The 11,727-nt window shown below is 56.6% G+C and overlaps 1 protein-coding gene across 1 annotated transcript in view; it reads left to right on the forward strand.

Annotated features, from left to right (window-relative positions):
- The window catches only part of SBK1 (SH3 domain binding kinase 1), a 65,389-nt gene extending 54,590 nt beyond the window's left edge, over positions 1-10,799 (forward strand). Inside the window, exons 2-4 of the mRNA XM_067551098.1 lie at positions 5,082-5,284; positions 6,637-6,839; positions 9,239-10,799. Coding sequence (XP_067407199.1) covers positions 5,082-5,284; positions 6,637-6,839; positions 9,239-10,027 — 1,195 coding nt within the window. The 3' untranslated portion in view covers positions 10,028-10,799. The remainder of the gene's footprint in view (positions 1-5,081; positions 5,285-6,636; positions 6,840-9,238) is intronic.
- The last annotated feature ends 928 nt before the right edge of the window (positions 10,800-11,727 follow it).

Below are 11,727 nucleotides of genomic sequence, written 5' to 3' on the forward strand. Positions count from 1 at the left end.
GTCAGCCGACTTGTGCTCACGGGGCCGGGATACGGGAGGGTCCAGAGCCTGGGGTCCAGCCTGTGTCTACACTGCAATTTTATAGCCCCGTAAACCCCAGTCACTCAGCTGACCCGGGCCAACCATGGGAGTTCTGCTGCAGTATAGACGTACCCTTAGTTCTCGGCTTCTCTCACTGAGTGAGAGCCAATATCTGCTCCCCTGACCCACCCAAATGATGGGGCTTCGGCCCCGTTAGCTCCTTCTTCTAGGCTTGACACCTGCTACGTGTGCAGCTGGTGGGACCAGGTACCAGGTTTGGTACCAGGCTGCCAAGGTGGAATGGTCTGAGTTTACCCATTGGAGTCCAGTGTGTCTGCCTCATCTGGCGCAGGGTCCATGGGGGACAGTCCCATAGTGCTGATGTCCTAGGAGGGTGCTCGTGTCAGGCTGGCAAAGTGCAGGAGAGTCCAGCCCAAGGGGTCATGTTTATTATTAGTATTGTATTGTAGTAGCACCTAGGAGCCCTACTCATGGACTGGGCTCTCCTTGTGCTGGGCGCTGTAATTATTATATTCCAGTAGCACCAAGGAGCTCCTGACATGGTCCCGTTGTGCTAGATGCTGCACAAACACAGAATAGCCAGATGGTCCCTGCACCAAAGAGCTAACAATCTAATCTCTGTGTCCAGCCTGAATTTCTCCCCTGCCCAGCTCCCCGCCCACACTCCTGTGTGTCCCATGGGATCCACAGCACCACCCCAAAGCAGCATCAGAGCCTGGGAAGAGCAGGAAACATCCTGGCAAACACCCCAGCACGCAGGTGGCTCCTAAGGCTTGATCCCCTTCCCACTGATGTCAGTGAGACTCACCCTTGCGCCACAGGAGCAAATTGGGCCCTGTTTGCCAGTTGGACTTGGCCACCTCCCCCTGCTGAGTTCTAGAATGACGGGCCGTACGGCAACCCAGCCACTTAGGCCAACGTTTCCCAAAGTGGCCACTGAGTTTGGGTGCCCGACTTGTGACCGCCTGGGGCCTGATTTCCACGCACCACCTGCCTCTCCACTTGACTCGAATGGGAACTGCTGGGACCTCAGTACCTATAGGAACCAGCCCTTGTGGTTTCAAGTCAGGCTCGCCCAAAAATAGAGGTATCCAAAATCAGTGACATTTTGCAAAATGTTGGCCTTGAAGTCTTGCCTTCGGGGCTCTGACTATCCAGTGCTTTCAAGGACTCCCCTTAGCACACACCCCCTCTCTTGCTCACCCCACTCTGGCATTCTCTAATGCACACTTCTTGTGCACTTAAACACGTCCTGCACACACTTTGCATTTGTAGACGCTTGTGCACTTCTTGGCAGTCACACCCCTTTCTTGCACACCAGCCATGGAGGACATTAGCTGCAGTGCATCAGCATGTGATTTGTGATGGGGGCATCTCTTGTGTTTTCATTGTCATTGCCTTCCCTTGCCTAGGTTTCCTTCATGACATGTAGCAATGGGCCCTGATCACAGTTTCCCTTTGTGGGCTTATTGTTGCTTCTTACCACGTAGCAGGGACCATGGCACCCCGCTCTGGAGGCTGGTCCATGGCTAGTTTTACTGCAACTTTTGTTTCTTCTGCTCAAATGCTGCTAACTAAAGCGATTTCCAGAGCAATTTATGTGCTGTCGATGGGCACCAGCAGGACAGTCATAGAGCATGAAACTCTTGGATTATCCCCAGCAGCTCTGCAACCCTCTCCTCCAAACCACCCCACCAACGTACCTGCTGCTGGGGCCAGCCAGTAGCTCCCTCTGCAGCCCTCTAACCTTTGGAGACCGCCAGGAAGGGAGAAATCAGTGGCGTTTTTGTGAAATGCATGGAAGTGTCAGAGAGCCCCCATTTCACAGGGCAAGCACAGATCTGGGTTGGCTTTGAACCAATAACCTAGTAGTGAAAAATTCTACAGCCCATTACCAGATTCCTAAGACAGCCAGCAAACTGAAAAGGGGGCTTTGTCACATCCTATACTGATGGGCCATGAACTTCACAACTGCTCTTGCAGTGGCTGATAGATAATCTCCCTTAGCAGAAGCAACTCAGTATATGTGGAGGGGGAGAGAACTGAGGGGGGGGACGATGGACTATTTTCCTTTAAAGGAAGCACACCATTGCATCAAAAGGCAGGAGCATGTCAACACTAGTCCTTGCTGCACTCAAGCTGGTGAGAGAGTCATTGTAGGTGATTGAATATATAATGCGGTGAGGCAGGATGGCCTAGTTGAGTGAGCACAGGCCTGGGAGCTGTCAATCTGGTTCTATTCCTCACCTTGGCTGTGTGAATCCAGGCAGTTTACATCACCTCTCTGTGCCTCAGTTTCTCCATCTGCAAAATGGGGATAAAAGATCCCATCCTACTTCGATGGGGTGTGGTGAGGCTTAATTAGTGTCTGTTTGTCCAGTGCTGTGAGCTCATAGGTGGTACAAGCTCTCCTAGGGGACATGATTGGAATTGTGTCAGAGGCAGCTCTATGAATCAGGGCCTGTTTTTCTGTGACTGAAAACCCATTGGCAGGGCAGTTTTGCTCTTTAGAACTCCATGCACCAGCTGGTCTTCATCGTGCATTTGCTGCTGCACAAAGGCTCCCCTTTTATCATCCAGGATCTCCTGGATTTCAGAGCCTGGCCAGCTGCAGCCACATCTGCCTGAATCCTACCTAAACCAGCGCCCCTCGGAAAGAACTGACGGGTTGGGTCTGCATCTGCCAATCCTTGCCCCTCTGGGCCAGCTGAGGCTCCCAGAAGCCCCCCAGCCAGATCTGACTTGCTTTCAGAACAGAAATGTCACTAGTTTATCAGGAATAAGGAATGGCTTCTGGTTTTTGCTGTGTGCTGCTGGTGTCTGGATCCTCTCTGCAGGGGTGAGGGTAATGTGTGTTATGGGAAGGCTAAAGAACTAGCAACAACAGCTAACCCAAAGGACAAGCAGCAGAGGTGTAACTTTCTCCTGGTGCCCAGGTCCTATGATCTATGGGCCCTTAGAAATTCAGCTTCACCTCACTAGCCTGCCCTCTACCCTAGCGCTGGCCGTCTTTCCCTCACCCCAGCAGAGGTTTTAGAGCAAATGCTAGAATGATACTTAGCTCTTTTTTCACACACTGATCTAGTGCTTGGGACATACAATCCCCCTTACAGCAAGGCGACGTGCCCAAGGTCATACAACCGGTCAGTGACACCACTCAGGCTCCTCAGCCCCACTGCCATGGGGGCTAATTGTCTAGGTCTCCCCCACAGTGAGGATTGGCAGTAGCACAGCAGCACATAGGGGCCCCCATTAGGGATCACTCTGGGCACCACAGCCACATCACAGGACGATGGTCCCTGCCCCAAAGAAGAAAATCGATGGGTGGGTATGACAAAGGCGACGTTGCAGTAGCTGAGCATCTCCCAAATATCCCAAATGCCTCACAGCTCCCCAAGGAGGGATAATTATCCCCATAGCAGGAACGTCTGCATGGTGGTGACTCTTCCAGGCTGGGTCTACAGACTTGGGCCCTCAGGGCTTGTGCTATTGGGCTAAAAATATCTGTGTAGACGTCTGGGCTCAGGTTCTGAAGGCTAGGGAAGTGGGGGGCAGGTGTCAGAGCCTCAGATCTACACAGCTATTTCTAGCACCATTGCACCAACCTGAAGGCCTGGGCTCTGAAACTCATGGCCACAGGCTGCTCCTTGCTGTATAGACAAACCCCGTATGGGTGGAGAACTGAGACACGGAAGGGTCAAAGGAGGTACCAAGGTCTCACAGGGAGCCCATGGCAGAACAGGGAATTGAAGTCCAATCACCTGACAGCTAGTGCTAGGCCCTAGCTACAAGAGCATCCAGCCTGCTGGACTGGAGTGGAGGTGTACAACAGTACCTCCCATGGGATCAACTTGTACCTGCTCAGACAGCTGCTCTCCCGTGGCTGCACTTAGTAAAGATGCTCTAGTCTAGGTGCCTAACACTAGGGCCTTTCCAGACAGCCTCGCAGCAGCATGCCCAGGCTTACTGTTTGATAAACAGCCACCTCCTCCTCCCTGCTCTCTGTCCCACCTCAACCTGATGAGGGTGACCTCAACCAAATTCCGCTGCAGAGCATTGTGGGTGACGCTATGGAAATCTCCAGCCAGACGAGACACTGCCCGGGTTGGGGTCCTGCTCGCCAGCCCCAGAGAGGGGCAGATGTGTGCACAGTGGTACCAAGCCTGGCAGACCCCAGGGGAAAGCCCTGTCACAGGGATGTGTGCAATGTAGTCCGTGCTTCCAAACACAGCCAGGGATATGGGCCCTACCCTGAGGAGCTGACAGGCTGAAAAGACAGAGACAGCTGAGGGGAGAGGGAAAGGGGTGTGACACGCAGGTCAAGTGATCCCGGGGGATGGACACTCACTCACACGTGGCTGGGAGCTTTATAAAGTCAAACATACTGAGCTCTTTGGTGCAGGGACCACCTCTTTGTTCTGTGTTTGTGCAGTGCCTAGCGCAATGGGGCCCTGATCCATGACAGGGATTCCTCAATGCTACCGTAATACCCCTAATAAATAATGTACAGCACCTAGTGCACTGGGGCCTAGGCATTACCACAATACACACCATAATAATAATAATACCTAAATTACACCCCCAGGTGCACACCCCCACTTCAGCCCTCTTGTGCCCCCTGCCCGCCAGCAATTCCCAGCAACAGTCCCAGAGTCCTGACGCCTCTCCCAACGCTTGACCTTTCCCTCCGTGGAGGTGAGCGGTTGACTCCTGAGGCGGATAGGTGCACTGGATGAGGAGATGACTGCGGCAAGTGCAGGCCCTGTGCGGGGAAGCAGCCGGGTCGTCGGGGGGAGTAAAAGACGCAAAGGGGCTGGGCTTGCAGACCAGTCTGGGATGGGGGGGACACACGCTCCATGGAGCCTGGCCACAGGGACGCAGACAAAGGGCGCCATGGATAGAGCTGGTGGGGAGGAGCGTGGGCCGATGGGCAGGGAAGGCAGAGCACTGGAGCTGCTATGGTGAAGGGGGAGCCAGCAGAGGGATTAGAGAGTTGAGAGGCTGGCAAAGACAGGACTGACCACGTCTCTGCCTTGCAGCGCAACCATGAGCGCCGGCTCGATCGAGCAGGAGCCGTCGCGCAAGCTGGCCTGCTGCGGCGTGCCCCTGATCACCGAGGACATGCAGTCGCTGGCCATCCGCACCCTCTCCGGCACTGACATCAACAAGCACTATGACCTCATCCGTGAGCTCGGCAAGGGCACCTACGGCAAGGTGGACCTGGTGTCCCACAAAAGCACAGGTGAGGCCAGCGCGTCTCCTGGCGGCCAGGCCGGGGCGTTTGGGCCAGCAGGGTATGTTGGCAGCTTGGCGATCCATGGGCCGGGAGCAGCTGGATGGGGAGGGGAGACCCCGCTGGGGTAGAGGAAGGGAGCGGCCAGCTGAGATTCAGCCCAGACCTGTTAGCGGGCTGGGGAGCACTTGGGTAGTTGTCCCTCCCTCTTGGCTTGGTGCTGGTCTGCTGCAGGCTGACGGACACCCACTGGGAGTGGCTCACGTTGGGGTAACTCCAGGCTCACCAGCTGCAGGAAGTGTCAGGCTCCCCTACCCCAGCTTGGGTTCAGTTCACACCGGATCCAGCCTCCCAGGGGCAGTTAAGGGTTGCTCAGACTGTGACCCTGAAGGAGGCTGGGTCTGGGTTTCACTTGCAGAACCGGCATTGGCATAAGGGGTGCACTCCCCACCCAAGGCCAGCGGGCACCCAGCTACTAGGAGAATAGCAGGCATGGCCTATTGTTTGCCTCCTACCCGGGCCTGTGGGCATGTGGATCTGCTCTGTGTGCCATTCCACTGGCTATTCCCTGGCACACCCACAATCCTCTGCCACCGCTGAGCTGGCAGGATAGGCATGGAGGTCTCCATGGTGTGCTGAGCCTGTGGCGATCCCTTCTGTACAGTTCCCCCTGCACCAGACTTGCTGTTTTGAGGCTGTTCTGTGGTTCTGGGGGGGGGCAAAGTCCTTTGGGGAGGATGTCAGGTGCTCTCTCCTAGTCTGCCTGCCCCGCAGAGCTGGTCGGGAATTTTTCAGTGAAACCTTTTTCATCAAAGCGGAAACTTTTCCTGGGAAAGGGGTGGCGTTGGTGAACTTCTTGACTCAAAACATTTTTGAACGAAAGAATTTCAAACTTGACCTGAAAAATTTCACTTTTCTGGTTCAAAACGACTTTTTGTTTCGAACTTTTAGCTCATGAGAGTAAAAAAAAAAAAAAATTAGAAAAATGGACAAAATGGAAATGAAACGATCCCATTGACCCGAATCCATTTTTTCCCTCCTCGGATTTTCAGTGTTTTTGAAATTTCGACGCTTGGTCCCAATTTGGGACGGGAACATTTTTTGAAATGTTGAAAATTTTTGTGGGACAGGAAATGTCTCCAGCACTGGCCTCTCCAGAGACCTATGGGCCAGGGCCTGGCAAGAGCCAAGCAGAACTGGCTGGCACAGAGAGCAGCATCCACTGGGACCGCCCTGCTGGGCGGGGTGGTGTCTGAGCCAGGGGCTATGACATTGGGAGCTCTCCCGGGGGTGTTGTGTCCCCCCACCTCTGGGAGGAGCCCGATGTTGCTGAACCTTCCCCTGAGCCTTCTCCCCTGTAGGCACCAAAATGGCACTGAAGTTCGTAAACAAGAGCAAGACGAAGCTGAAGAACTTCCTGCGCGAGTTCAGCATCACCAACACGCTCTCCTCCAGCCCCTTCATCATCAAGGTCTTCGACGTGGTCTTCGAGACGGAGGATTGCTACGTCTTCGCTCAGGAGTACGCGCCCGGCGGGGACCTCTTTGATATCATCCCGCCACAGGTACCAGCTGGGACGCTTCCCTGGGCTGCCCGGGCCCCCATGAGCCTGGGCTTTAATCCCCATGGACCTCAGCTTGTGTCCTGTTGACAAGCCTGAGGCAATTTTCACAAGAGCAGGGCTGGCAAATACTAACTGGGGTCACTGCAACCTTCATGCTTACGATTGCCGTGCAGGTGCATTATGTGTCACTTCCTGTCCTAAACCCTTGCCTTGTGATGCTTCCTGCTGTTAAACTGCTGGCATGTCCCACCCCAGAGGGGGCGCATTTCAGTGGTGGGTGAAGCGATTCCTGTCTCCATCATTTGCAAAGCGCTTTGGGCTCCTGAAAGGTGCTAGATGAAGATTAGAAATGAATGATTATGATTCATTATCCTTATGAAAGCACGGAGGATTCAACAGTGACCAGGGTTCAAAGCCACTTTTAGGTGCAGCTTGCTCTGATCATAAAACAGTGCCTTCTCTGGGCTGAATGAACAAGGCATGGAGAGGGGGAATGGCGAGAGGAATAAGCAGAAAGAACTGAGAGAGAATTGAAGGAGAGGAGAAAGAGAGGTCTCCCCAAATATAATTAGACATAATTGAATTGGAAGTGTAATGAAATCTTAATGTAAAGTGAATACAAGAAAATGTGATCATGCATCTTCAGCTGGTGCTGTAGTACAGACAGGAGACAGGATGTGCAGGGGGGATGAGTCCTTGAAATGCCCTCTCCTTTGTGACCCAGGAAATTCTAGCCTACATGTGCCCCTCGCCAGTTTGATCGTTGTGAGAGTGGCACCGGTGTCTGCTGTTGGCCCAGGCATTCAGACTAGCCTGGATTCTGGCTAAGATCTCCCCTGGGGCAGGAGTCCTGCACTGATCCCACCAGGCCTGCACCGGTCTCCAAGGCGGCGGTGAGGAGTAAGGACCTCGCCCCCTGGAGAAGAAGGGGAACTGTATCCCAACCCCTGCTGAACTCAAGAGCCCTGCCTGAGTGGCTGGCAGTTCTTAGCCCCTCGCCAGCCGCCTGACCGCCCCCTCAAGCTCTTGGCGTGTGGGAGGGAGGGAGCTAATTGGTTGGCTGCCATTTCAGGATGATGACAGTTTCCAAATTTCAGCCCGGCTTCTGCGTTGCACGTGGGCAGGGCTCCGAGGCAACGCTGCCGTCAGAGACACTAGAGGTGGAGAAGGCCTTTTAGGTCACCTAGTCCGTCCCCTCCCCACCCACGGCCTGTGTGTGACTCCAGGACCTTGGCCTGTGCTAAATGGAGCTGCCGCCACTTCCCTTGGGAGACGATTGCACGGCCCCCTGGACCTCACTGCCTTAGATACTTCTCCTGAAGCTCAGCCTAGACTTCCCTGTTGTCAGTCACCTCCCTCTTACCCTGCTCAACTCCAGAGCACCCTAAGCAATTCCTCTCCCTGCTCCTACATGGGCACCATGACCTCCCCTCCTCCCTTTCACACCACCTCGGCCAAGCACCCTTCATTTCTCCTCCTAAACCAGCCCCTCTAGCTCCATCGCTCTTCTCAGGCTCCACTCCCACAGTGTCGCTGTCTGTCGGAGATTAATGGCCTTAGAGAGAGACCCCAGAGAAGGAGAAACTGAGCTGGATCTCCAGACACACTTGCTCTGGACCTGGCCTCTCTCATGGAGAAGGTCCTCAACTGAGATCCTGCTGCCAGTTGACTTCTGGGCCCAGCACTAGGAGCAGGGGAGCTTACTTGGGATTGGAGGGTGACAATAGATGAGGGATTTGCCCACAGAGGAGACCCACAGCTCCTTGTCACAGAGCGGGGAGGCTGAGCGGCCTCTCCATATGTTCATCGTGCAGCCAGGTCGGGGCATCTCATTACCAGATACTGGCCAGAGAAGAGACACAAGGCTGCTCTGGAGACTGGAAGGGCCAGGATATACAGAAATACAGAGCTCAGCCTATTAGATATTAGTATATATTAGATATACAGAGCTGAGTATGCCGGTGACCCCTGGAGTGACCAGGAGAATGGAGCATGTGCCATTTTGGAGTGACACAAGGGCACATGGAGGCCTGGGGGAAGAGGAGCTTAAGCATTGATAAAGGAATTATAGTAGGACCTCCTTAATTCAAGCTCCTCATAGGGAGAGTGTTTGGGTGCCAGCAAGAGGTGTCCGTGACAGGGCCTGTGCCCCTTCTGAGGGGCCTGGCCGTCAGGGACAGTCCCCAGGAGAGCCAATCTGCTGTTAATCCATCCGCTTCTGTAGTTCTCTGGCTTAACGCCTGGGCCTGCCCATCTATGGTCCTGGGGGGGCAGCAGAGCAGCGACTGACTCCACGCGTGCTGGGGATCAGGCCGGGCCCCTGGACCGGAGCAGATGTGCGGAAAAGCCCCGTCCCCATCCCTGTGCTCAGTGCTAATGCGCAGTGTCTGCCCTTGCAGGTAGGCCTCCCTGAGGACATGGTGAAGCGCTGTGTGCAGCAGCTGGGCCTGGCCCTGGACTATATGCACAGCAAGAACCTGGTGCACCGGGACATCAAGCCGGAGAACGTGCTGCTCTTTGACCGCGACTGCCGCCGGGTCAAGCTGGCTGACTTCGGCATGACCCGCAAGGTGGGCTGCCGGGTGAAGCGCATCAGTGGCACCATCCCCTACACGGCGCCCGAGGTGTGCCAGGCCGGCCGGGCCGAGGGCTTCGCCGTGGACACCAGCATCGACGTGTGGGCCTTCGGGGTGCTCATCTTCTGCGTCCTGACCGGCAACTTCCCCTGGGAGGCGGCTGCTGCCTCGGACACCTTCTTCGAGGAGTTTGTTCGGTGGCAAAAGGGGCGCTTGGCGGGCCTGCCGTCCCAGTGGCGGCGCTTCACGGACAATGCCTTGCGCATGTTCCAGCGCCTGCTGGCCCTGGACCCCGAGAAGCGCTGCCCCGTCAAGGAGGTCTTCTACTTCATCAAGTACGACCTGATGTCAGAGGTGCGCCGCCGGCCCTCCTACCGCGCCCGCAAGCACGCCGGAGATAAGCTCTCCGCTGGCCCCCACCGCCACGAGACACCCAGCTCCTGCACCCCCACCCCGCTCAAGAGAACCATCCTGACCGAAGGCAGCGGCCCTCGTCTCTCCGCCACCGAGCCAGGCCTGTCCTCTCCGGGGGGAGCTAGCCGGACGGACGGGCGGCAGGACAAAGGCAAAGGGCAGATGGTCCTGGCCACAGCAATAGAGATTTGTGTCTGATAAGGGCTCAGCGGGAATGAGAGGGCGCCTGGGCCCTCGTGACACCGCTCTGCTCCGTACAGCCTGCAGCGATGATGTCAGTACCCCTCCTCCCTGCTCCACTGGTGGATGGGAATCTGGGGGGCAGGGGGGATTCCTTTTTTGTGTAAAAAAGGGACCAGGAGCCATGTCTCCCAAAGCAAAAAATACTCACACTGCGAATACTCACGAATACTGAGGATGCTCCGTGTCCCTAACCCTGTAGGAAGAGAGGCCCCGGATCGGTAGCCGGGAAGGACCGTGTGTGGCGTGGCGGCCCCTCCCTCTCACGTCTTCCATGAGCGGGGTGGGGAGCTGCTCCCCACGGCGCTCTGCACTGGACCCCCGCTCTGCCAAGGGGGGTTGGGCAGGGTGCCGAGGCGCCTCCCGTTGGCGGGGATGGGCAGCGACTTTCACCGTAACGAGAGCGGGAAGAACCAGGGGTGCAGGAGGGTGGGAGTTGGCACCGAGTCTTGGACACACGGATGGGCGGCCATCTTGTGGGCGGCAGGGATGTCACAGCCGTTGGGCGTGTGTGCGGGCAGGCTGGCGTGACGCTGCCAGCGATGAGTGGGTCGCGGTTGATAAGCGGCAAGGCTGTGGCAGGCCAGGGGCTCTCAGGGTCATTGTGAGCCCCTGCTACTGTCAGGGCTTGATATGCAAACGGGGCATATCCCTGCCCTGATGTTGGGGCTCTGGGCAGGGCCTTGCTACGGGATCCCTGTGAGAGAGCGAGGGGCTGGCACCGTCCTGGCGGGCATGGCAGCAGCGCTTCTCCCAGCGCTGCCCACTGTCGCTCATCCATTGGCTCTCTTTGTGTCCTTGCTCCGACCAGGGACCCGCCCGGGATTCCCTGGACAGTGGCTGGCGGGTGGATGGGGTTTGAGTGGAAGGCTGATGAGCCCATCTATAGAGGAGGCCTTTGGCGAGATTGGGGGGGAAGGCAGTGTGTGCCAGCCTCGGTTCAATACCAATCAGGCGGGGGTTTTCCCTTTTTGCCCCCCCCTGCTCCCCACTGCCATCCTGCCGTGATAGGGAGCAGGAGATAAAGAGGAAGCCAATACGCCTGATTGAGCCACTGACCCTGTCTGTAAAGGGGTGTCCACAGGGCCAGTACTGTGACAGACTGAGCCCAGTCCCCTCAAGCAGGGCCAAGGCACTTCCCCCAGGGGTTGGGACTCGGGCAGACCCAGCTCCTGCTGCTCCCATGCCTGCTGAGGGATTCTGGGCTAGCTCCCCCAGCAGGGCACTGCGCTCTGGGCCAGCGGGGCAAGCCACCGGTGGCCGCTAAATGTAGCAAATGTCGGGGTATTCCGTGTGTCTGTGTGTGTCGGGCCGGCTGGGCCCGGCTGTTGTCACATCCCCCTTACCAGGGAACAGCCTCTCCCTGCCCCGACCCCAGTGGGCCAGCTGGGCACTGGGGCCATATGGGGAGCAAGGGGGCACAGATGCCTTGTGGGGCGCAGTGATCTAACCCATTCTGTCTTAACTGTGGGGACGTGACAGTGGGAGAGCTTCCGTCAGTCTCCGGACGCCCTGCTCCGGGGGTGGGGGGGGCGTTCCTTGGGGCTGCAGTGGTTAGAAAGGCTCTCATCAGCATTCAGGGCCAGGCCATAGGGGCTGGGCTTGGATGGTAGGCTGGGGTCTGGGGAGGGTGCTCACAGACACCCCGATGGGCTTGA

This window comes from Emydura macquarii, unplaced genomic scaffold (genome assembly GCF_026122565.2).
Source record: "Emydura macquarii macquarii isolate MOO-44397 ecotype Brisbane River unplaced genomic scaffold, CSIRO-AGI_Emac_v2 contig_1348, whole genome shotgun sequence".
Taxonomy (NCBI): domain Eukaryota; kingdom Metazoa; phylum Chordata; order Testudines; family Chelidae; genus Emydura; species Emydura macquarii.